Below are 24100 nucleotides of genomic sequence, written 5' to 3'. Positions count from 1 at the left end.
ACGTCATTCAGCGGAGGTGACGCCCGTGAACACGTAGGCCTGACTTAACGTTCACCAGCTCACTGCCTGCACTCCAAACTTGCAAATGTCTGCAATAAGAGAAGAGCACGCGACTCTCCTTAAAGCGGACTGCGCATGTGTTTCACGAGACACATTTTTATTATCTAGACATGGTGTGGACGTGTTTCCTGCTATTAAAACTAAAAGCACAACAGTCCATATATCTGAAAACGAGCTCCGCGCATCACTGGAACTGAACACCGGTGAGGAGTCCTAGCAGCAGGCAGGAGGAGCCATTAGAGAGCTGAGTGGATGTCGCTGGGCGAGTTGCTGGGCGAGTCCCCAGCCTTGTCTGCCAGCGGGCCAGCAGCGCCCAGAAGTGACGGCCACCAAAACAACGAGGTGCGGAAAACATCATCCGAGCTCCCCGTCCTGTGTGGTGGATGTGGACGGTGAGGCACCGCTCTCGTCACTTCACATGACACCCTGCTGGCTGACAAAGTCTGCGCTTGGCTCACCCTGAACTGACGGCAGGCATTTCTAGTGACATTAGAAAGAGACGGCAGATATGGGCGTCATTCAGACCAGCAATGCTGACGTTTTGAGGCAGCAACAAAGACCCAAATTACAAGGGCAAGGTGGCAACATGGGGGTCTTCACGTCAGGCGCATCAACTTCTCCCTCAAAGTCTTGCAGTGGTGTGGCGAGAAGGGAGCAGCAGGGCCGCCTGGCTGGCAGTGTGATGGCGGACGACAGCTGGGTGATTCACGGGGACGCACCATAAAAACGACAGGCCACCAGACAAGTGACAAAAACGAGACAAGTTCTGTGTCACTCAAGGCGTACGGATTGGTGCTTTCTTTACACATACTGTATCTGTAAAGAGAGGAATATCATATCCACAAATAAACTGCGTAATTTGTTAAATTTAAATTACATTTCTTTTCAATTTTGTACGTATTTACATGTGACGTGAGGGAAACATTCAACTTTTTATTTTTAACAATTAAAACAATTTTAATGAATGTAATCTTGAAAATCTGTGTAGTAAAACACTTGTCTATCTATCTATCTATCTATCTATCTATACAGTCCATCCATAAAGTATTCCCAGCGCTTCATCACTGTTTCCACATTTTGTTATGTTACAGCCTTATTCCACAATGGATTCAATTCATTTTTTTCCTCAGAATTCTGCACACAACACCCCATAATGACAACGTGAAAAAAGTTTACTTGAGGTTTTGGCAAATTTATTAAAAATAAAAACATTGAGAAATCCCATGTCCATAAGTATTCACAGCCTTTGCCATGAAGCTCCAAATTGAGCTCAGGTGCCTCCTGTTTCCCCTGTTCATCCTTGAGATGTTTCTGCAGCTTCATTGGAGTCCACCTGTGGTAAATTCAGTTGACTGGACATGATTTGTAAAGGCACACACCTGTCTATAGAAGGTCCCACAGTTGACAGTTCATGTCAGAGCACAAACCAAGCATGAAGTCAAAGGAATTGTCTGTAGACCTCCGAGACAGGATTGTCTCCAGGCACAAATCTGGGGAAGGTTACAGAAACATTTCTGCTGCTTTGAAGGTCCCAATGAGCACAGTGGCCTCCATCATCCGTAAGTGGAAGAAGTTCCAAACCACCAGGACTCTTCCTAGAGCTGGCCGGCCATCTAAACTGAGCGATCAGGGGAGAAGGGCCTTAGTCAGGGAGGTGACCAAGAACCCGATGGTCACTCTGTCAGAGCTCCAGAGGTCCTCTGTGGAGAGAGGAGAACCTTCCAGAAGGACAACCATCTCTGCAGCAATCCACCAATCAGGCCTGTATGGTAGAGTGGCCAGACGGAAGCCACTCCTTAATAAAAGGCACATGGCAGCCCGCCTGGAGTTTGCCAAAAGGCACCTGAAGGACTCTCAGACCATGAGAAAGAAAATTCTCTGGTCTGATAAGACAAAGATTGAACTCTTTGGTGTGAATGCCAGGCGTCACGTTTGGAGGAAACCAGGCACAGCTCATCACCAGGCCAATACCATCCCTACAGTGAAGCATGGTGGTGGCAGCATCATGCTGTGGGGACTTGGAGACTAGTCAGGATAAAGGGAAAGATGACTGCAGCAATGTACAGAGACATCCTGGATGAAAACCTGCTCCAGAGCACTCTTGACCTCAGACTGGGGCGACGGTTCATCTTTCAGCAGGACAACGACCCTAAGCACACAGCCAAGATATCAAAGGAGTGGCTTCAGGACAACTCTGTGAATGTCCTTGAGTGGCCCAGCCAGAGCCCAGACTTGAATCTGATTGAACATCTCTGGAGAGATCTTAAAATGGCTGTGCACCGACGCTTCCCATCCAACCTGATGGAGCTTGAGAGGTGCTGCAAAGAGGAATGGGCGAAACTGGCCAAGAATAGGTGTGCCAAGCTTGTGGCATCATATTCAAAAAGACTTGAGGCTGGAATTGCTGCCAAAGGGGCATCGACAAGGTATTGAGCAAAGGCTGTGAATACTTATGGACATGGGATTTCTCAGTTTTGTTATTTTTAATAAATTTGCAAAAACCTCAAGTAAACTTTTTTCACATTGTCATTATGGGATGTTGTGTGTAGAATTCTGAGGAAAAAAATGAATTGAATCCATTTTGGAATAAGGCTGTAACATAACAAAATGTGGAGAAAGTGATGATGCGCTGGGAATACTTTCTGGATGCACTGTATGTATAATTGAATGTGTGTGTGTGTGTGTGTGTGTGTGTGTTTGTTCCAGCATCACTTCCCAACGGCTGGAGCGATTCTCATGAAGCTTGGTACACGTGTTCCTGATTGGTCAGCTAAAATACTGAAATCAGCCCTAACACTGACCCCCCCCCCCCCTTTCTGGGTAGGACATCGGGTGATCCTGCGGGCTTCTATGCAGGTTTACATCCAGTTGACACTCGGAATGACCACCAGAGGGCGAACTGGAGGTGACGTCCAGCCTTCTTTATGTTCGAGCGCCACCGCCCGGTGCCATTGACATTAAAGAGAGTTGGCCTGACATGCAGGTGAGGTGGACTGGCGATTCGAAACTGGCCCTCGTGTGTGCTTGGTGTGTGTATGTGCGTGCCCTGCGGTGGGTTGGCACCCTGCCCAGTATTGGCTCCAGCAGACCCCCGGGACCCTATGTTCGGATATTGCGGGTTGGAAAATGTATGGATGGCCGGTCCCGAGCGTCAGCTCCATGGTAACAAGCACACCGGACCACAAGACAAGCACATTAGTGAGTCTTCACTGCTTGTTCATTTATTTTTAAAGATGAGTTTATTTTTATTATACTTTTTTAAAAAAGCACGTTATTTACGTGGGTAGCGCTGCTGCCTCGCAGTTAGGAGACCCGTCTGGGTTCGCTTCCCGGGTCCTCCCTGCGTGGAGTTTGCATGTTCTCCCCATGTCTGTGTGGGTTTCCTCGCACAGTCCAAAGACATGCTGGTCAGGTGGACTGGTGATTCTAAATTGTCCCGTGTGTGTGTTTGGTGTGTGTGTGTGTTTGTGCGCCCTGCCCAGGGTTTGTTTCCTGCCTTGCGCCCTGTGCTGGCTGCGATTGGCTCCAGCAGACCCCCGTGACCCTGTGTTCGGATATTGCCGGTTGGATGATGGATGGACGTTATTTTCCTCCCGGACAACGCCGGGAATGTCAGCTGGTTGACTCATAAAAGTCACCTGCGGTGACATTGCAGTGGACAGCTGAACACAGAAGCAGCGCCACACAGTCTGGTCCTTTACTCTGAAGTGTTTGATCGATCGAGAACAAAACCAGACAAGTGGCTCATGTGAGGTGATGCGGTATGTTCTGGAAAGGGGCTGTGATCTTTGATTCATTTATTGTTTTATTTCGTACTTGTCAGCTCTTTTTGACTTGAAGAAATGAATCGGTCGTGCCACTCCCCTCGAACGCTGCCAACTCGCTCTTACCTTTGCACGATGCCTCCTTTAGCCCCGATGGCTACGATCGAATTAACTTAACTTGTTCGAGCGAATGTTACACACATAAGACGAGCCCCTGCAGCGGGTACCATCAGGCCTATCAGCGGTATGCACGGAAATTATACAACCACATTAACACATTCTCAGCAGAACAAAGAATTAAGGAAGGCTATTTTATGTTAAGGCTTTTCAGCTTCATCTATTTAAATATTTGTGATTCTTTGCTTAATTTTTTGTTTATCCTACTGTATACCAAAGTAAAAAAATGTGCGAACTTTCCACCTGACATATATACGTTATATATTGTTGGGATTCCCTAAGCATTTAATACAAATACAAAAAGAAAATAAACTTATCTGACGAAACGGTAGCAAAAGTGAAGCAAACGCAATTTACTACCACGTCCTAAAGCGGGAAAGCAAACGACGGGTAGACCTTCTGATCGATTCTCCGAATGTTTTGTTACCTGTGTTGTAATATTATAACGTATAACTGATCATTAAAGAGACCTTCTGAACGTTTATAACACTGACGAATAAACGGCAGCAACACACACTTCCCACTTCGCCGCTGTTTGCAAGGTAACCAGAGTCACGTGTGTGACGTTACAAGCGTCTATTGGCTCTCTCGGCTGTTGACCCTTATTGTCCCGCCTTCCCTGTGACGCACTTCCTCCGCGTGGGTTACCTTCTCTAGTCGGACTTACAACATTCAAGCGGCGTAGGAAAGGTTCCGCGGGCCGCTCACGAGTGGACAGGTGGCTCGCAAGTGCGCGACCAGAGCTGACCGCGGACATGTTACTGAGGCGGGCGTGGGTCCGAGACCCAGTACGGGTGTTCCGTTGCGCCTCCAACAGCATCGTTTACGACAGCGCTACCTCCAAGGAGACCAACGGGACGTCGGAGGCCAAGTACCGCCACACTGTCCTGCTGCCTCACACCGACCTGCCGATGAAGCTTGTCGGGCAGCAGCTTCTGGACACGGAGCTGGACATCCAGCGGGTGAGCCACCGGGGTGAGACAGTGCGAGTGACTGCCGGCTGGCCGGCCGGCCGGTTTGAGGCTACTGGACCACGAGGAGGAGGAGGAGGTGGTGGTGAAGATTCGGCAGAAAGTCAAACGCGGGCCGCCACCTCGTGGGCGGGGTTTCTGTGTACTGCGGTGCCCTGGGCAGCTGCCTGACTGACCAGCCCGGAGCGGGTCACTTCATAAACTGGCCAATGAGGGCATCAGAGGAACATCAGAAAAGGCCATTCAGTCCACTTGTCGCACGTTTGTTTAGCTAATGGCCGCGCTGTCCCAGGAGCTCCTCCTGATTCCTCTGAAGGTTTCTGCTCCATCTCCGTGGCCTGCTGGTTTGTTCCCGACTCCCACGACTCTCTGTGTAAAGGTGGGCTTCCTCACTAAATCCCACGGCTGTTGTCGAGCCCCCGATCCAGAATTCTGCCGGGTCGATGCCATTGTGGTCCCCGCGCAGTCCCCTCGGCTCAGACTAAGCAGGTTTGTCACAGCAGGACGTGTCCTTCTTGTAGTGTGGTGACCAGAGATGTGGGCCCTGTAGCCCCCCGGCTGATGTCATAAGAGTTTCATTTTGAACTTTTCCGTTTGTTGCTTAGATGATGAAGATGTTGTGCCAGCGGCCTCGTCCCGTAGCTCAGGGTCTCCCCTCTCGTGTAGCCCCCCATTGCACTTTAAACTTCATTTTCGCTCCTCCAGGTCTTCTCCAGCGATTTAGTGTCGCCGGCACATTTCACAGGTTAACTGACGTCATTAATATGAGTGGGCCCGATGAAGAGGACGCAGGACAGACCCCCAAGGGTGACCCCATTGTCGTCTCAGAATGCGAGTCCAAGTTGGGCCCGTCGTGTGCTTTGTTGCTGTCGGCCATTGCAGCTGACCAGTTGAGGACCCTCTAACAGACTGGTTTGGTGGGCCCACGGTGCCCGTGTCACTTTACTTTTCTCGTTTAGTTTCCGTAGTTCTGCGAGGGACATTGGTTTTGTCATCACCATGAAGTGACCCTGAAGACCTCACTAAGCCCCCCTGGGGCCCTCGGGCACAGACTGGGCGCAGGTGGTCAGCTGGCCGGAGTGTGTGGGGTGGTGAGGGGAGTTTCTGTGCTCGGGGGTCTTCAGGTCTGTCCCTTCTGTTTGTCCACAGAGATGCAGATTTGCTGATTTGTATGCTTGGCAGAGGCAGAGGAAAGCAAAGAAAGAGTTCTGTCTGCACGATGGCCCCCCCTATGCCAACGGAGACCCTCACGTGGGCCATGCCCTGAACAAGGTGACCTTCTCCTTCCATTCCGTTGAGACCCGAGGTGGTTGGCAGGTGGGCACACTGACGGCTGATTTCTCTTCCCGTGTTGCAGATCCTGAAGGACATTCGGAATCGCTTTGAAGTGCTGCGTGGGCGCAGGGTCCACTACGTGCCCGGCTGGGATTGCCATGGCCTGCCCATCGAGCTGAAGGCTTTGGGTGAACTTGGGACCCAGGACCTGACCCCGCTGGAAATCAGACATCGAGGTGGGACCATGCCCACAGTTCTCTGTGGCATTGTCTTGGTGTATGTGCCAGCGTAAGGGGTAGAGTAGGTGGGCTTCCTGAGCTCCAGTTGTCAAGTGCCCAGGCACAGCTGTCTGTCTGCAGGCTGGCAAGGGGGAGCTGATCTGAACAGCAGGTGGGCTCCAGAGTCCTCTCACCTTGGCAGCCCCTCCCTGCAGACTTGTCCTTGAACCCCATAGATGCCCCATTGGCCAGGGCCGAGGCCACAGAGCCAGTTTGTCCCCGAGTCACTGGTGACAGATGAGGGCCAGCGCTTACCATTTTGAAAGTCTTGTAATAAACTGAACTCTGTGGCCATCGGCTCAGCTGCGCCACCAAGGCCTGTAGGTGGTCACCCTTTGGTGCCCGCGCCTGGCGTCATGCTCATTTTGTGGCCCTCGTCACTTGCTGGCTGCGGGGTCCGCGCGTCTCCCCTCACTCTGACCGTCTCCATTATCTTCCAACACAGCGAGGGAGTTTGCCAGGCAGGCCATCGAGAAGCAGCGGGCAGCATTTGAGCGATGGGGTGTCATGGCCGACTGGCGCCAGTGCTACTACACCTTTGATGGGAAGTACGAGGCCAAGCAGTTGGGCGTCTTCTACAGCATGTATGAAAAGGTAAGGGGGCCGGCCCACCCGCCCGTCACGGGCCCTTTGTTTTATATAGCGCCTTTTAGACCACACAAGGTTTGAGGTGCTGGGTAGATGATGTGGTCATCCTGGCATCAGATCTGCATATGAGTGTGCGTGGGGTCCAGCAATGGCAGAGCCTTTCTTTGATGGGGTGAGGGAGCTCTGAGCATTCTGGGAAGGTTTGAGGCTTTAGTGACAAAGTGACGATGTCGGGGGGCTTTAGTGACACCCGTCTGTTGGCTGTCCTTCTTGACAGGGGCTCATTTATCGGGACTACAAGCCGGTGTACTGGTCTCCCTCCAGCAGGTAAGGTGGGCCATGTTACGTTTAGTCTGAAGCTGTCTCCATGCCACGGCCCACTCGAGTGGCAGCACCCTGATCCGAACTGGTGCCATTGTTCTTTGCAGGACTGCCTTGGCAGAGGCAGAGCTCGAGTACAACGCCCAGCATGTGAGCCAAGCCATCTACACCACCTTCCCCATCAAGGTGCCACCTCCAAAGCTTGCGGCAGCTACAGGTGAGGTGTGAGGCAGCTGGTGACCGTGGCATTGTGTGGGCACTGTGGCTGACCTTGTTTTTTCTTTGTAGATAACTGGGCTGATGTTGGCGCGCTCATCTGGACCACACAGCCCTGGACCATCCCGGCCAATCAGGCGGTGTGCTACATGCCAAACGCGCAGTAAGTGGGCACTCAGAGTTTGAGATGCAGCTTTGGGGCAGGTGCCACCGTGGGGGGAGGCGCTGACCGCTGTTTTGTTCAGACCGGTGGTCTCGAGCATTAGGCTGCTGGAAGAACTGGAATCCCATGATTCGTGTGGCGGTGACGGGCACGGCCAGCTTTGTGCCCTCCAAGCCGCCTTTCAGGTTTCCAGGGCGTCATGGCTGGCTGGCATTTGTGCCCTTTTATGACAAAGGTGCGTTTCAGGAACACATCTGCCCGAGGCGGAGTGTTGACCTGAGTGTGAAAAAGGCCTGGTGCTCGAGTTGTGACATGTACCATTCAGGTGCCCACGTGCTGCCCCTTGGTGACCCTTGGGATTCGAGTTCTTCCAGGTGGCGTCACTGGTGCCCACTCTCTTCTGGTGCCCAATCTCTTCTGGTCATCTTCACAAATGAGTCCTTGTGGCTTCACTTGCAGCTGAAGCTCCAGGGGGTTTCAAAGCGGGCACCGGGGTTTTTGACTTTTGCTCTCCTCTGCCATACTGAAGCTGACTTCACCGGGGGGTCCGGTGCTTTGCCCTTGCAGGTATTCACTCGTGAAGTGTGCCGAGTCCGGACGGTGGTACCTGCTGGCGACGGAGCGTCTGGACAACATCGCTGCGGCCCTCGGTGCCCGGCTGGAGGTCGGCCCCACCTTTACAGGTAGGAGGAGCGAGCCCGTGGCACCTATCTGGGTGGGCTCTTTGCCGTTGAGGGATTTATTGTGCTGCTCTTTACTGCACGGCTGAAGTCCCTTGGCCTGATGGTCTCACCTGTTCATTAATGTTAGCAGGATGCCACCCTGTAAGTTTGAGGGTTTTTTTTTTTAATTGAGAATAGTGCCACCTAGAGGTTGGTCGCCGTCACCACCCAGTCTGCATTCCACTGCCCGTGAGGTAACCGTTGATCCCAAGTCCCATGCCCTGTAGGTGTTGGCACAGATGGCCTGGCATTTGCTGTCATCGTCTTGTCATTGGGTGATCTGCTGAAACTCGGGTGGCCACCCCTTTGATTGTTTGTCTTTATTTAATAAATGAATGTGCCGGGGACAGGCGGGCACAGTCATAGGCATCACAAGTGACAGCTGCCACTGTGACCCTCACTAGGTGTCCATCCGAGTTAAAGTGTGACGGCAGAAAGGTGTCGTGATGGGCTCCTGAGTGATGGTGACAGATGGCGTCATGAACAGATGGGCATGGAATATTGGCGTGCCCGTGGTTTGGTGATGCCCGCGGGCTCACAGTCTTATTCCTCTTTGTTCCTCAGGGAGTGATCTGGAGGGAGGCATCTGCAGCCATCCCCTCGTGCCAAGCAAGGACTCTCCCCTGCTGCCTGCCAATCATGTGACCATGGTAAAGGGCACGGGACTGGTGCACACGGCCCCCGCCCATGGCATGGACGACTACAGTGTGGCATCGCAGTTCAAGCTGCCAGTGGTGCGTCTCGTCTTCATCAGGATTGCTGCCCCCACTTTGCTTGGCACACCAGTGAGCTTTGCTTGTCTTGGCAGGATTGCCTCGTTGATGAAGATGGCAGATTCATGGAGTCCGCTGGCCCAGACCTGTGTGGCAAGGTGGTTCTGGACGAGGGCACTCACACAGGTGAGGTGACTGGTGACTCCTTTGTCTTAGTGGGCAGTTCACCTCTCGGACCCCGGGGGGCTCTGGCGTGTTGGGTGGTCCGTCCTAAGCCTCTCTTCGCTTTGAGCAGTGATCTCTGCGCTCCGTGACGGTGGGCATCTGCTGAAGGAGGAGCGGCACACCCACAGCTACCCGTATGACTGGAGGACCAAGCGGCCAGTGGTGGTCCGTGCCAGCCAACAGTGGTTTGTGAACACAGACAGCGTGAAGGACAGGGCGCAGGTGAGCTGACATGGCGTTAGGTTGGCGCTGCCAGGCTCCGCTCTGACCATTCTGTCTCTGCTTCTCAGGACGTCCTCAAGAAAGTCAACATCATCCCGGAGTCGGCGAGGGGCAGCCTGCTGGCAATGCTGGACCGCCGGACATACTGGTGTATCTCTCGCCAGAGGAGCTGGGGCGTCCCCATCCCCGTCTTCTACCATAAGCAGACTGGCATGCCGCTCATCAGCAGGTAACGGGGTGGTGGCTGCCCACCTTTGTTTGTGGGGTGTCCTTGAATGGAGGGCTGTGCCAGGTGCTCAAAAGCGGCTTGCTAAGCCAGGCTGCCACTGGCCTGCCCAGCCCACCTTTATGCCGAGGTGAGCTGTCTGCCCCCACAGGGCTTTGGGTGGGGTGAGGGTGGCACACTGAAAAGGTTGGCGCTGGCCATTGCCATCACCATGCCTGCCTATAACCTACCCAGTGCCAACTAGCATGGCAAGTTGCAGGTGCACCCCTCTCGGAGAGGGCACAATGCCCTGAAGCTTCCCAAGTTTCGAGTTTGATGGGCCACTTTGAGTTGGTTTTAAAGGAAGTGGACCATCAGTGCCCTCTGGCTTTGTGCCCTGCAGACGGACGGTGGAGCACCTCGCCCAGCTCGTCACGGAGCGCAGCAGCGACTGCTGGTGGGAGTTGCCAATGGAGCAGCTGCTTCCTTCTGATGCCACCTCCAAGGTGAGAGTGGCCTGCCTGGGCATATTCAGCTAAGAGGCTGTGCCCGCCCAGGCTGAGCATTGATGTGTGGCACTATCTTTTCAGGGCACCAGCGTTGAAGAGTATGAGAAGGGTGAGGACGTCCTGGACATCTGGTTTGACAGTGGCACATCCTGGGCTGCGGTGCTGGATGGTAAGGTGACGTGCCTGCTGCGTGGTGCTGTTGGTCATTCTGTGCCCCCTAATGCTGCCCTCTGCCCCTCTTCCAGAGCCAGACTGCCGTGCCGACGTGTATTTGGAAGGCAAGGACCAACTTGGCGGGTGGTTCTTATCATCCTTATTGACCAGCGTGGCCACCCGCAAGAAGGCACCTTACCGGTGAGTGTGGTGGGCACTGCCCAGTTTGGGCTCTGTGCTCCAGTGAGGAAGTGGCGGGTGCTGGCCGATGGACTGCCCCTGGGCCACTTGGTCTCTCTCTCCCTACAGTTGTGGTCAGTTGGCACCTTGCATTTCAGGTCTGTAATGCCCACTGGAAGTGATCAGTGGAATATCTGAGTGGGCATGTCCACAGTTAGAAAGACCACCTCGCTGCTACGCCGGGTGCCCCCCTACCCGATGCTCTGCTTATATCCATCATGACGTCCTCCACGGGGCTCTGGCACCTTCTAGAAGCTTCTCGGCCCTCTCTGCTGCTCCCGGCTTCTGCTCTTCAGTCAGATGGACAGCAGGGGGGCTCGAGGCTGGAGGTGGTCTCGCAGGGGACCCCCTGAACTTCAGGCCACACCAGAAAGACCCTCTGCTGTCTCGACTCGGCCATTCATCTCTCATATAGCGCCTTTCATGTCCGTCTGTCTAAATGACGAGGAGGACACTGACTGTCCCATCAGATGGAGGGATTGGAGTCACTCGACGTGTGATTGGCACACTGAGCTTCTCTAGTATATGGTGCCCTTCACGTCCAGTGGTGACAATCAGAGGACTCTGTTATATGGCGCCTTTCATCTGTCCATCCGTCTGTCTTGTTAGGCCACACATGTTGAGTGTCATCCATATAGCGCCTCACACCTCTGTCACTCGCTACCGGCAGGTGGGCCGCTAGACGTTCGAATGTCAGGTGCCAGCACAGCAGCCCCCCACTCCTTTAGGGACCCCCCCTTTCATTTCATTGCTTGGTGTCGCCAGGAGGACGTTGCTTTCCAGAGGGAGCTCGGTTGGCATTTTGATGTTAGTGGGGGTCCCCCTCAGTTCAGTGTGCCAGTGCCCACTGGCCCTTATTTGCCCGCTCTCCTCTCCTGCAGGTCCCTGGTGGTCCACGGCTTTGTGCTCAGCGAGGGAGGTGACAAGATGTCAAAGTCGCAGGGTAACGTGGTCGACCCGGACGCCATCGTCCATGGAGGGCAGGTGAGGTTTGCGGCCATTGCTGCCCATGCGGTGCCTGGCTGTATGGACGGTGGCACCCATTGTTGCTGTTTCTCCAGCAGGATGCCAAGCAGAACCCAGCGTACGGCGCCGACACGCTGCGGTGGTGGGTGGCCGAGTCGAACGTCTTCTCTGAGGTGACGATAGGACCGCGCGCTCTGAGCGCTGCCCGCGATGACATCCACAAGGTGAGCCTCACCCCTCTGGCGCCACTGGAGTTTCTCGACCAATCCTGTGCCAACTTTCCCGTCGTCTTGTCAATCCAGGTGCGAAACACGCTGCGCTTCATGCTGGGCAACCTGCGGGGCTTTGAGCGGGCGACGCAGGCGGTGGACAGCCGGGAGATGTTCGTCATCGACCAGTACCTGTTGCACCTGCTGCAGGAGTACAGCATGAAGGTGGGTCTCTCGGTGGGCACGTGGGGGGCAGCGGGATGAGCCCTCGCTAATGCCCGCCTCCACTGCAGGTCACCGACGCCTACGGCGAGTACGACTTTAGTAAGGTCATCCGCCTGCTGCAGGCCTTCATGTCCCGCGACCTGTCCGGCTTCTACTTCAGCGTCGTCAAGGACAGGTGAGGGGCCGGGGGGCTCGCTGGTCTCTGCCTGTGCCGTAGTCGTCCTTGGGTGACACAGGGCCACCTCGGCCGTGACTCTCCGTTGTCCTCACAGGCTCTACTGTGACGAGAGGAACTCTCTGGGCCGGCGGTCCTGCCTGACGGTCCTGGACGAGGTGCTGGACGCCGTGAGCCGCTCCGTCGCCCCCATCCTGCCGCACCTCGCCGAGGAGGTCTTCCTGCACGCTCCCGGCCACACAGGTAGGCGAGGGTCCCGCCGCTGCCCCGGCCCGGGCCTGTTTAACGTCTGCTCTGACGCGCCCGCGTCTGCCTTGCAGGGGCCGAGACCCTCTTTGAGACGGGCTGGATCAAGGCCAGTTCGCTGTGGAAGAAGCCGGGCCTGGTGGAGGCGGTGGAGGGCGCCTGTACCATCCGGGACACCTTCTTGAGCTCCATCCCCGGGCGCAACGCCGCCGAGTTTGATGTGACCGTCGCCATTGAGCCCGGGCTGCTGTTTGAGCTCATGGAGGTGGGTGTGTGTGGGTAGGTGGGTGGGCACGCTGACCACCTCCTCGTCTTACCCGTGTGTCTCCACAGACCCTCCAAGAGCAGCCCGTGGCCAGCGACTCCCAGCTGACGGAGCTGCTGATGGCCTCCCAGACGACACTCCTGCCCAGCCTGCCCCGCGATTTGCCCGCAGACGCCGTGACGCTCAAAGGGAACTTCCTCATCAACCTCGAGGGTCAGTGTCGGGGGGCCTGGGGGGCTCTGCTGCTTCTACCCCACCCCCTTCATCGTTGTCATCCTTGTCTTGACAGGTGGGGACATCGTGGAGGACGCCTCGTACAAGGTGGCCGTGGTCCCAGCCAGCCGTCCCCGATGCCTCCGCTGCCGGAAGTTCACTGCGCCGTCGCCAGGAGTGCCCTGCCCGCGATGTTCAGAGGTCCTCTGTGGTACCCCTGCCCTTTAACCCCATGGAGCCGAGGAGGGAAAGGGGGCAGCAGGGGTGCCTGGACGATGTGCTGGACGCTCGTGTTCCTGAAGCTATGCCACTGTGTGACAATGACACCAAAATTAAAGCAAGCTGCTCTGCCTGCTCGAGTCTCTGTGTCCTTGTGCCCGTCTGAGTGGGGTGAGGGGATGGGTGGCACAGGGCAGCATCTGCCATTGTACTGCTGTGATATTCAAGGGCACTCGGCAAACCCAGAAGACTGTGCCCCCCCACCCTGCTGCCAGGACCTCCCACCACGAGACCCCCACTTACAGGCCCAGCCTTGCTGCTTTGCCCCTCGTGATTGGGTGCCTGTCTGCGTATCCCACCCTAACCCTGTGAGAACTGCCAGTGCTGTCTTGTTATTTCTGAAGCCCACCCAAAAACACACACACACACACACAGCTGAGGCTCATCTTCATTTGTCTTGAGCAGGTGTGCCCACTGCGTTACATTCAAGGGGCACCAGCTGCCCACAAAGGGAGAAACAAACAAACAGAAGACAAAAGTGCGCAGAGGGCAGTGGGCACTCTCCGGCCCACCGCGCTCACGCCATGCATTGTCTGGTAAGGCTGTGCTTCCTAGAAGCAGATGGCAGGGATGGGCTGCTGTGGACGCGGGTATCAAGGTCCAATCCAAAGAGGCCCGGACCCCCGCATCCCTAACTGTCTTTTTTGAAGCCCTGAGGATTTGCAGGAGGGCACCAGGCACTGAGCTTTGGCAAGAGAAGGAGGGGGGGGGTTGTCACCAGACTACTGCCACTGTGCCCGTCACTCACTCGGGCGAGACCATAGCCTCCACGGCCTCAATGAGGTTCAGTGCCAACATGTACTGGCCGTGGTTCTCAGGAAGAAGCTCGATGACCCGAGTGACCAGCCGGCCCGTGCGTGAAATGGGCACCTCTTTGTTCTTCAGCTCTTGAGGGTCCTGGGGGGGGGCAGAAGGGGAAAACAAAAAATTAACAAAAATTGTGGGGCACATCAGTCAGATCTCAATGCAGAAGGGTGAAGGTGCCAAGACTGCCAACCTGAACAGCGGCCACACCAAGCAGATACAAACAAGGCGTTGGCTTATATAGCGCCCTGCTTCAGGGGCACTGCCCCTTCTATATCTGGATCTGTGTGGCATTAACTACTGCTATGAGGGCACTGAGACCCCCAAAGTCTCTCCACACACTTCTGGGTTTGAGGGTCTCGGGTTCCTCGTTTGTGACCAGTGAGCCCCCATACCGAGATATCTGCACCCCAACTTGCCCGCCTCCACCGCCCACTCACCATCGCCTTCAGCCAGGTGCAGAGCGTCGGGGGCAGCCTGGCCAGCAACTCCATGCCCTCCTTGGTCTGAGTGTGCAGCAGGGCATATGCCAGTCTCTGACCGGTCAGCACCAGCAGCTGGGATGCCAGGACCTCGGGGTCTTCCACCTTCAGCATGGCCTGCGGGGGGTTGGAGAAAACATTAAACATCGGGGAGGGCACAGTGGGCCGTGACCTGCAGCAGGATGGGTGGGTGGGCACAGTTGCCCAGGCATCTCATTGCCAAACACAATGGGACTGGATGTGGGGACTGGGGGGCACAGAACTCACCTCCTCGGCGAGCAGGTCCAGGCCGTGGCTGTAGAGCTCACAGACGAGGTGGCGCTGGAGGACGTCGGCACTGACCTGCAGCGCGGGTGCCAGGAGCTCGATTGCCAGGGTGGGCCAGGCTTCATCCTCGGGGGGCGCTGAAGAGGCAGGGGCACCGTCCTGTGGCAGAATGTGAACCCAGCCACTCAGCAGCTTCTGCAGAAACTGAAAGACAGGGAGGAAGACGAAGAGGTGGGCTTTCATTCCAACAATGAAACTGCTGCAGAGCGCCCCCCATACCCACTAGAGGCAGGTCATCTGCTGGGCACCCTACCATCTGACGCAGAGAGACGATGTTGGGGTCCACGTCTCCGCTGGGCAGCAGCTGGATGGACGTCAGCTCTTTGAAGAAGGAGTTCTTCCCCTAAAACACAAAGGTGACATTCAGAGTGGTGGGCAGGGAGACTCAGGACCCTCAGGACCAAATGGCCTTTCACCCCCACCAACACAGTAAGGGTCAGGACCCCACAACAGGAACATCGGGCACTGGGACCCTCACACCGACAGCTCAAGGGGGTCGCTCACCAACAGCCCGCCTGCCATCAAGGGTCCGAGCGACGGCTCAGCGGGTGGCCTATGCATACACAGCGATGGTGGCCTCAGGACCACGTCACCAACTGCAATTTCCAAGCCACGTGTCCCTGTTCCCTTAGCGAGGGGGCACCCACAGGCAGCAGGCTCCTCCCAACCGCAGAACGCCACGGCAGAGCCTCACCTTGCTGTCAAAAAGTGCCAACGGCTTGACGCCCCTCAGCGAGAACCTCATGATGCCACACAAGATGGTCGCCAGGACGCAGTGGTGGTGCACCAGCGGGTAGTGGACGTGGCGCTGCTCCAGGGCCAGTTCCACGATCGAAGTGGGCCCCTCCACAGACACCCAGGGGTCTTCCACTTCCAAGAGAGGGGCGCTCATCTCATCGCTGACGATGTCCGCCTGTCGGTAGAGCAATGGACAGTCACGACTGCCGGTGGTCCGCTGGGGGCCCCGACCTACAACGTGGCCCCCCCGCCCTCCGTACCTCCATCAGAATCTGCAGCAGCTGTGTGCAGGCAGCCAGGAAGGAGGTCACCGCCCGGTCACTCATCCCGATGTCCTGAGGGCCACAGAGGACACGAGTCACTTTTGTCCACTGAAGGTGACCAGTGGCTGAACTACAAAGAGACCCCCGGGGGGGCTACTCACCCTCCTGCAGAGCCGGTCCTTGGGCGCCTTCCCCACCTGAAAAACACGGACGGTCAGCCCCACCTGGAGGCTGGTGGCACCCCATTACCCGGCCCCCCAAAGGGCCATCCCCGCACTCACCTTGTCCATCAGGAAGGCACAGGCTGAGAAGCGCTTGTCGATGAAGGTGCTCCACATCATCACCGCCACACCTGGGGGGCAAAACAGCGTCACCCTGTCACTGACCTTTAATGCTCTGGGGGTCTTACGGCGAGCCAGGTCATTTCATTGCTGTGTGACACCCAAAGTGAGGTCCAGCACAGAGACCACCTGACTAGAGCCCCGAGGTCGGCCCCCCCGCCTTACTCACCGTGCTGGACGTGGGCGTTGGTGATGCAGCGCAGGTGGTCCACTGCCCAGGACAGGTGGCGTCCTTCCTACGGAGAGCAGCACAGGACAGAAGTGAGCGGGCAGATGGCGCGGCGTTCCCCCCCCCCCGGGCATTTGACACAGGTGCCCTCCCATCCGCTCACCTCAGGGTCTTTGTTCCACTGCACCACGTACTCCCAGCAGCAGTGTGCGAACAACACGTCGGGGTCCAGCGAGCAGGGAAACTGGGCACACACGGAGAGGAGGAGCTCTGTGGAGACAGGAGGAAGACCACCAGGTGTCACCGTCACGTGGCAGTGAGCGAGCAGGACCCTCGTGACACAGGACCACTCCTTTAGAGTGCCTCACCAGCCACTCTGGTGAACTGGGGCTCCAGTGTGGTGGCCTCCTCTGGCCCCTTGGCGCCATCTTTCCGTGACAAGGTCTCCTTGAGCAGCTGGGGGGACACATTCTGTCTGAAGAGCCACTTGGCCACGCTGTCGGCCACACCACCTGTGGAAACGAGCAGACCCGGGGTGGGCACGCCGGTTAAGCACATTCAGGCACCCCCACCCCCCCCTCGCTAGTCACCTAGCTGGCCGCGCCCCTCCGTACCTCTGCCCGCCTCCAGCAGGCTCCTGACAGTGACCCTCTGGTGGGTGCCAGCCGAGGAAACAGGCGGCAGGTGGCAGCGGAGCAGCGTCTGCAGCAGGAGGCAGTCTTCAAGCTGGCGGAGCAGCACGGCCCACTGCTCGAGGTCCAGAGAAAGAGCCTCCCAGGAGTCGGTCATCGCCTCGGCGCTCTGAAACTGGGCAGAGGTTCAAGAGTGGGCACGGAGACCAGCCAAAGGCAGAGTGCGTGGTGCGGCGGGCCGTGTGGCACGCGTTAGGCCGGCCCCAGAACCCTTGAAGGCCTGTATGCCAGTCATTGATCCAGCACCTTCTAGAACAGCCACATATAAGACTGGAGGGGACCACAGTACCGAGACCCCAGAAGGCCAATGTGGTGACCGACAAGGGAAGGGGGGCAGGTGTCCACATCCATGAGAAGCATCCCAGGATGAAGGAAGGGGTCTGTGCTGGTCAGCAGCTGGCACAGGTTCAAATGGGCAGGTCAAGTTTGACTAATGTGCTGGGCACCAAAGAAAAGGGGACAATCGGAGAGGAGATGACACAGCATGGACATGGGGGGCTACGGGTTATGGGAACAGGAGCCTCGTCAGAGTTAAAGGGTGTTGAGTGGACCGAGTGGCCACCAGGGGTCAGTGCTGGGCTGCTGCTCTCTGCCACATCCAGAAGTGAAATCCCAGTGGAGGACCACAGCAAGAGGAGCAGGGTGGGCTACAAGCTGAGGGGGCTTAATGTCAAGGAACGATCTGAAATCACAATGGGTGGGGCGGGGCTCAGACTGGCAAGGTCACCTGACGAGGGCTCACTGTCAACAGCGAGACGGGGCACTCAACAAGACCCACAGGATATTGGATTATATAGCGCCTTGACACCTGGGGTCACATGAAGTGAGCAGCAGGGCTGACTGAGGGGGGCCGACTGGAGGGCATGAAGATGTGAAGTTCAAGTCAAACACGCCAGTTCTGCGCGAGCTTCTTGTGGCACTAAGAAGAAATCAAACAAAGTGCCACACAACATTCGTGCCACATGGAGGCCGTGTGCCAATCACGCGCCTCACCGGCACCGCATTGCTGTCCTCCTCCCAGTGTGCCAAAGGGCCAATGAGCATCAGGAGGCGGGGCCAGTGACGCTCATTTGTAGCTGTAATCACTGAATGTTTACCACCCACTCACAAGAAAATGGCCACGAGTGACGTCATTGGGTCACTTGGGCAGGCGGCCATCCCAGCAGCACATGAAGCCAGCGGGAACTTCCCACCTTATCAAGAGCCAAAAGTGTGGCGGGCAGCTGTCCTACCGCCTGGATGGTGCCAGCTACCCGCCTGAGAGCAGATCTCATATTATATATGACATCCACACACCACAAAGGTGATCGGGGTCACACGTCCTGGACAGAAGGCCAAGTGTAACCTCGACCACGCCAGGGTGACCAGGTGGAGAGGAGAACAAAGGCAGGCAGATATTGTAGAAGGACAGTGGGCAGTGCCCGCTCCCCAGCTCTGTAACTGCTGGCAGCAGGAGGCTGCTATTGGGGTCAGGCTCTTTGGTTCAGTCTGGCTGGGGCACCTGGGGCCACCAGAGGGAGGTCTGGGCAGACTGACCCGGGGGTCCTGACTGACCCGAGAGCAGAGGTGCCCTCAGTAGTGGTCCGGGCATTGGGTATACAAGAGCGTTGGAATCACATGAAGTGTGGAGGAGAGTTCACTTGGCACGAGCAAAGAGTGGACGAGGGGACATTGGGTGGGTTTTAGGGGTGTGTGTGTGTGGAGGGTCTTTGTGTTTTTGCTTTACTGCGTCGCTGGTCGAGTTTCACCTCCCGAGCCCTGAAGCCTTCCCTCCCTTTGGGGACTGACTGTAAGAGCGCCCCCACAGGCCACTCTAGGTACTGTATATTATATTATATTAGATATACGCACACACACACACACGCAGGTTATTCTTCTTATTAATTTTAATTTCTTCATCTTTGCTTGTAAATGGCGTCAGTGCCGCTGGTTGTTGCTTTAGCTTTCTAGAGCGCGCCACCCAGGGGGTGGCACTGCGAGTGAAACAATAAAACACAGCAGCATTGTCCAGGGGGCTCAAACGGCTAGGTGCCTCTCCAGTCTCGAGGGTCCTTAACTTGTGATGCCCCTAGTGACACCAATGGCCCCAATTTGGATTGGGTGGTCCTGAGAGGAAAGGCCATGTCCTCCATTGTACCCGACACTGAAATGAGACGTACGGGTTGACTCTTTTTAATTACGGGCCGAGTCTAAAATGAAGCGCCTGACACCGATATGCACATTTAACAGGATTGAAGGGAACAAGCCGAGAGCACGGGGACCCCCAAGGCAGCTGGTCGAGGGCGACTCCGCGTTAAGTCACATGAAACAAGTGAGCACGTGGTGTGGTGGGCAGCAGGACCTTCAAAAGTCAGCCGAGGGTCCCTCAGGAGAGAGTCGGTGGATGAGACTGGCGAGCAGTCGGCCCGAAGAGTCCATTCTCTGCGTCTCATCAAATGTCAGGTGGTCCGGTGGTCTATCTGAGCAGGCGTCAGTACAGTGGCCTTCAAAGAGTGAAGACCTGGGGGGACTTGTGTGCGTCACAACATCCAGCCCCGCCCCTTGGATTGCCCACACCGCCTGCCTGCTTCACAATGTATGAGAGACCGAGGGCTGTGGGGTCATCACCTACAGGGTACGCCCCACTTTGGTGGTCCTGGTGGTCTGACTCCCCCTGGGCTTCTCACCTTCAGTTCATTCTCCTCCTCTTCGAAATTAAAGGGCCTGAATGGCGACTCGTGTGATGGCCGGTGGTCTACTCACCTTGGTCTCCGCCCATCCGCCGACTAAGGACTTGGCTACGCTGTGCCCGGCGTGGGCTGCCAGGAGAGCGGCCGCCGGACTGGCCGCCTGAGAGCACGTGCTACGCATCAGCTGCCACCAAGGTGACACAGACTGCAGGTCCCACGAGTCCTCCACGGCGCCTGCACACACAAGACAGATGAAGACATTCAAGGTGGGACAAACGTCCATGAGAAAGCGGGACAATCCAGTAAAAGGGCAGCAATGACACAGGACGGGGGGCCACCAGTAGCCCACACCCATAAGTCTTCAGGAATCCCCCAGTTGGCTCACCTGGCAAGGAGGTCAGCAAGGAGATGAGCTGGTGAAGATGGATGACCATCTCGGGACTCTGCAGCACGTCTCTCTCTCTGGACAACCAGGCCGCCAGCAGGAGGGACTAAGGACAGACAGACAGATGGCAGGTCACAACGTGGTGTCAACCGATAATACAGCGCCACACACAAAGTGCCCGAAGCGGAGAACGCAGAGCAGCAGCTGGACCGCCCACCACGCCCCTGTGACCACACCCCGTGACTGTCCCCTCCCATCTGATATCGGGTGACGGTCAACACTCGAGAATGACTGTGTGAAAAGCTGGGCTCCGCTCATTTGGGCTCAATTAGAAATAAGGGGGCATCAACCATCAGCCAATCGCCTTATGAGACCAAAGGCAACCCGCATTGGTGAAGAGTAAGCGAGGCGGCTCACGTTACAACGGCGTTTTCAAAACGAGTCCATCGTTTCACCACAACGAAAGGTCATTTAAGAGACAGAAAGACCTGAGAACGTCCATCAGTGCCCACCGAGGTCCACGCCTAGAAATGTCAAAGGAGTGCGAGGGGACATCCAGGAAGGTAAAATGTTAAAGTCCTGGGGCCCACCAGCAGGGACGACTGGCCAGGGGTGGCTCTTTATGGGGGGGGGGTTGTGCAGACCCCAACTGGCTTTAGGTTTTAATAGCACCTGGCAGTGGCGCACAAGAGTCTTGAGAACAAGGTGCTGCCCACCGATGTGTCCAAACAAGAACCGTCCAGCTCCGATTTGAAACCCGCCACACTGGGCTCACATGACGCCAAGAGCAGGGCCTGGTCCCAAACTCGAGCAGCAGGCTCTGTGGCCCGCACAGCACAACAGCAGCCAAGGTTTACATATCTCCAAAAGGGAGAGGAGAACCGTCAAACCCCTGGCCAGTGGAACACAAAGAGGGCTTTTAAGAAAAGCTGCTGCTGCCGCACTGCAGTCGACCGATCAGCTCGTATCGGGAAGGCGGACCTCGGCAGTCAGGCAAGACCACCCGAGCAGGAGCCCCCTTGTCCTCTGTGACGGTACAGCCGGGGCGGATTTTCGTGTGAATGTGAATTCTGCTTTTTCTCCTAATATTATCGTTGCTATTCACACTAATTTTACTCTTCTTGCTTGTGCCATAGTTGGTGTTTTTAGGTGTGGCCCCCCTAATCAGACCGCTGGAGTTGAAGAAGGGGCGCCCTGTTTTTGGGGTTTGTGCTTCAGGCTTTGGATTCCTGCTGCTCTTTGTTTCTTACTCTGCACACAACATTAAGCGCACCCTGAAATAACAGCCGAGAGGGTGGGCTCTCATGTGTGGGGGCCGTGGTTCTGATTGGACGGTAGAGTGAATGGAAACTGTTGGCCATTGAGGTCCAGATTTGCAGCAGACCCTTCAGACCCCCGGCATTTTGAATTAAAGAGGCCAACCTCACGCCGCGGGCACCCACAGTTACAACTTGCAGCGGGTACTCGGCGTGCCTTGGCCAATCCCGTGGCTCATAGACGCGTCTGTGCCCCTCCCCTCTCTAGTGTTGATTCACCAATCTAAACCCAGCGTTTTGAGAACCCGTCTGCCCGCCCGCCGTCTCCACTTTGAAGGGTGAAATAAACGAATGAAGTGATAAATGACATTAAAACATAACCCACCGGGCAGAGTTATTGTTTTAGTGTCGCCCCCCACGATACACATCGTCGTTTGTTTAGTTTGGTTTTGTCAACGTGTTATTCTCGTCACATTATTCTTCTATTTAGCTCAGATTGTCATTCACGTCACACTCTGTGACAATGGCCCACGTTAACAAGCGGCACCGTCCAGTTTTTTCCTGGATTTATTCCCAGCAGGCTGTGCTGCTCGCTGGCTCTTCACGTCACTGTTGCTGCTGGAGTCCTTACAACAGCTGGCGAGTGTGGGCACATCACGCCGTTCCTCGAGTCCTCGCACTGGCATCCGCTCAGGTGTAGGGCCGAGGTCCGACTCACCGATCTGAACTTACAGACGAGGCGCACGTGGAGATCTCCCAATGCCGGCGTACTTCTACACGAGTAATCCATTAACGGGGGGACCCCAAAGCGGCTGTTTGGATTGGCACCCCCTGCCTAGAGCTGCCGATTAGCCGCGCACGCTGCGACTCTGTGGTGCACAATGTAAGGAATACGACATTCACACGGCCTCCCCTATTCTGGGTCTCGGTATCTTGATGTGGCACTGGGGGTCCCTGCTCATCCGAGATACTGAGGGCTTTGGAATCCTCAGACTGTGGCGGGCGGAGGTCTCCAGGACTCGCTCCTTCCTCAACGACGACTTAATGGCAGACGTTGTTGGTCTCCATTTACGTTAATCACTTCATAAACTGGCACCTTCATACGTCCCGATTCTCTATTTGGGCACAATGTGTCACGGCACTCGGTGAAGCGCAGATCACTTGTGTGCGGCCCCCCCAAGGCCCAACCTCAGCTCCATGTCTCTTGACCCCCCCCCCCCCCATACCCAATAACATGTGTGACTTTTATCGGCTGCAGGTCAGCCTCATGTTGGCAGAGGTTGCGTTGCCTCTGATCTGACAGCCTGACATGCGTTATAGAGCTGACGACGCTCACGTAAATGTCACATCTCCAAAGGACACTTGGGCCACCTCAAACAGCACTGACTGTCCGTCCCATCAGCCCTCCTGCTGCACTTCCAAGGAGAAGAACTGCGCGGGGGTCAAAGCTGGGACAGGCCAAGTGTCCGTCGCCAAAGCCAACTGCCACCCTTTAACCATAAGCCGCACACGACACACACAGTAACATCACAACACCCACAGCAGACCCCCAGGGTTTTCCCAGCTCTCACCAGTAGCTGCTGTGGGACCATCCCAGCATCCCGCAGGGTCCTGCACACGCCGTCTGGGCTGCTTTCTCCGGTGACGCATTTCCAGAACAGCAAACTCCCTGCAAATGAAAAGACAATGAAGACGCCAGCAAGTCAAGGCCACAAACAAAGTAAAAGGGGGTCCGGTCTGTGCCCTACCAAGATGGCCGCCATCGTCCGCCAGCCCTCGAGACACTTTCACCGAGGCCCCGTCGACCTCCAGGTGTGACAGGAAGCTGTGCAGCGGCAGCTCGGCCTGCAGGTCCTCGCTGAATGTGACGGTGGGCCGCCGGCCCTCCTCTTCCTCCCCGTAGCGCTGCAGCATGGACTGAAGGCGCAGAAGGTCAGCCTGACCGAGTCGAAGCACAGAGGAAAGGTCCTGAGGAAGACAGGAGAAGGTCAGCCAGCTAAGAGGAAGTCACACGACATCCCAACATTCACACACAGCGCTCAGGACAACAGGGCGCCCACCGGAGACTTCAGAGGGACGGCGGCCCTCATTTGGTCTGCATGTGGCTGTTCAATGTCCCAGACCCAAACGGGAGGGACGGGTGGGGCCAGTGTGACGTCACAGCCTCCTGGCCGAGGGCCACCGTGCGGACCGCCATTGCAAGCATTGTTTGAATTGTGGAGTTTATGCTCCTTGTTGTTTTTTTTTGGGTTTGCAGATTTGGACCTGAACACCTGAAGAGGAAACGCTCGGCTTCTTCTCGACTTCGTCCGACTCTTAACGTTTGCCTTTATCTCCTGCACACAGAGGTTTACACTCATCCTCTCCCACTTTCTGTATTTGAGACAATTCAGAGTAACGTGGCTGCCCCCCAGTGGGGGCCTATTCACGCCGGCCTGTTGAGTTTGGGCTCAGGCTGCCCGAGGTGAGGTGTGTTAACTCCAGGCAGACCCCGGAGGTCCTGCTCTCAGCTTTGGTTCATCTGAAAATCCATGAACCTCCTTCACCAGCTCTGTGTCCAAAGTTAAACCTGCAGCTTCTCTTGGTGTTTACTT

General features: G+C 56.1%; 2 protein-coding genes across 3 annotated transcripts in view; one reads left to right on the top strand and one right to left on the bottom strand.

Moving 5' to 3' along the window:
- The first annotated feature begins 4655 nt into the window (after nucleotides 1-4655).
- On the top strand, nucleotides 4656-13453 carry iars2 (isoleucyl-tRNA synthetase 2, mitochondrial). 2 transcript variants are annotated; one of them, XM_028796310.2, is made up of 23 exons: nucleotides 4656-4963; nucleotides 6122-6244; nucleotides 6330-6483; nucleotides 6971-7119; nucleotides 7391-7440; nucleotides 7542-7651; nucleotides 7723-7813; nucleotides 8381-8496; nucleotides 9100-9269; nucleotides 9344-9434; nucleotides 9544-9695; nucleotides 9764-9924; nucleotides 10304-10406; nucleotides 10491-10578; nucleotides 10655-10763; nucleotides 11684-11786; nucleotides 11864-11992; nucleotides 12071-12202; nucleotides 12271-12377; nucleotides 12475-12620; nucleotides 12698-12888; nucleotides 12957-13101; nucleotides 13178-13453. In XM_028796310.2, exons 1-23 carry the CDS (start codon nucleotides 4757-4759, stop codon nucleotides 13327-13329), a joined length of 2979 nt encoding a protein of 992 aa, XP_028652143.1. In that variant the 5' UTR covers nucleotides 4656-4756; the 3' UTR covers nucleotides 13330-13453. The 2 variants fall into 2 exon arrangements, with proteins under 2 accessions (XP_028652143.1, XP_028652144.1); XM_028796311.2 differs by having other exon boundaries at nucleotides 4657-4963; nucleotides 11867-11992.
- Nucleotides 13454-13756: 303 nt separating this feature from the next.
- The window catches only part of rab3gap2 (RAB3 GTPase activating protein subunit 2 (non-catalytic)), a 36226-nt gene continuing 25882 nt past the window's right edge, over nucleotides 13757-24100 (bottom strand). The window contains exons 20-35 of the mRNA XM_028796309.2: nucleotides 23255-23474; nucleotides 23078-23175; nucleotides 20251-20356; nucleotides 19939-20099; nucleotides 17119-17311; nucleotides 16873-17016; nucleotides 16668-16774; nucleotides 16505-16571; nucleotides 16276-16346; nucleotides 16156-16191; nucleotides 15992-16066; nucleotides 15688-15906; nucleotides 15247-15336; nucleotides 14934-15137; nucleotides 14625-14783; nucleotides 13757-14277 (exon numbers count right to left, since the gene is read on the bottom strand). Coding sequence (XP_028652142.1) covers nucleotides 14125-14277; nucleotides 14625-14783; nucleotides 14934-15137; nucleotides 15247-15336; nucleotides 15688-15906; nucleotides 15992-16066; nucleotides 16156-16191; nucleotides 16276-16346; nucleotides 16505-16571; nucleotides 16668-16774; nucleotides 16873-17016; nucleotides 17119-17311; nucleotides 19939-20099; nucleotides 20251-20356; nucleotides 23078-23175; nucleotides 23255-23474 — 2103 coding nt within the window. The 3' untranslated portion in view covers nucleotides 13757-14124. The remainder of the gene's footprint in view (nucleotides 14278-14624; nucleotides 14784-14933; nucleotides 15138-15246; nucleotides 15337-15687; nucleotides 15907-15991; nucleotides 16067-16155; nucleotides 16192-16275; nucleotides 16347-16504; nucleotides 16572-16667; nucleotides 16775-16872; nucleotides 17017-17118; nucleotides 17312-19938; nucleotides 20100-20250; nucleotides 20357-23077; nucleotides 23176-23254; nucleotides 23475-24100) is intronic.

This window comes from Erpetoichthys calabaricus, chromosome 3 (genome assembly GCF_900747795.2).
Source record: "Erpetoichthys calabaricus chromosome 3, fErpCal1.3, whole genome shotgun sequence".
NCBI classification, from domain to species: domain Eukaryota; kingdom Metazoa; phylum Chordata; class Cladistia; order Polypteriformes; family Polypteridae; genus Erpetoichthys; species Erpetoichthys calabaricus.
Note: the sequence above shows the minus strand (reverse complement) of the source record. Positions and strands in the feature narration are given on the sequence as shown.

What these genes read in the sequence shown, in the direction of transcription:
- iars2 (XM_028796310.2), top strand. Translation starts at nt 4,757, where the DNA reads ATGTTACTGAGGCGGGCGTGGGTCCGAGACCCAGTACGGGTGTTCCGT. An exon ending in TACTGGTCTCCCTCCAGCAG is followed by an intron (nt 7,441 to 7,541) that starts GTAAGGTGGGCC and finishes TGTTCTTTGCAG; the next exon opens with GACTGCCTTGGCAGAGGCAG. An exon ending in CCATCGTCCATGGAGGGCAG is followed by an intron (nt 11,787 to 11,863) that starts GTGAGGTTTGCG and finishes CTGTTTCTCCAG; the next exon opens with CAGGATGCCAAGCAGAACCC.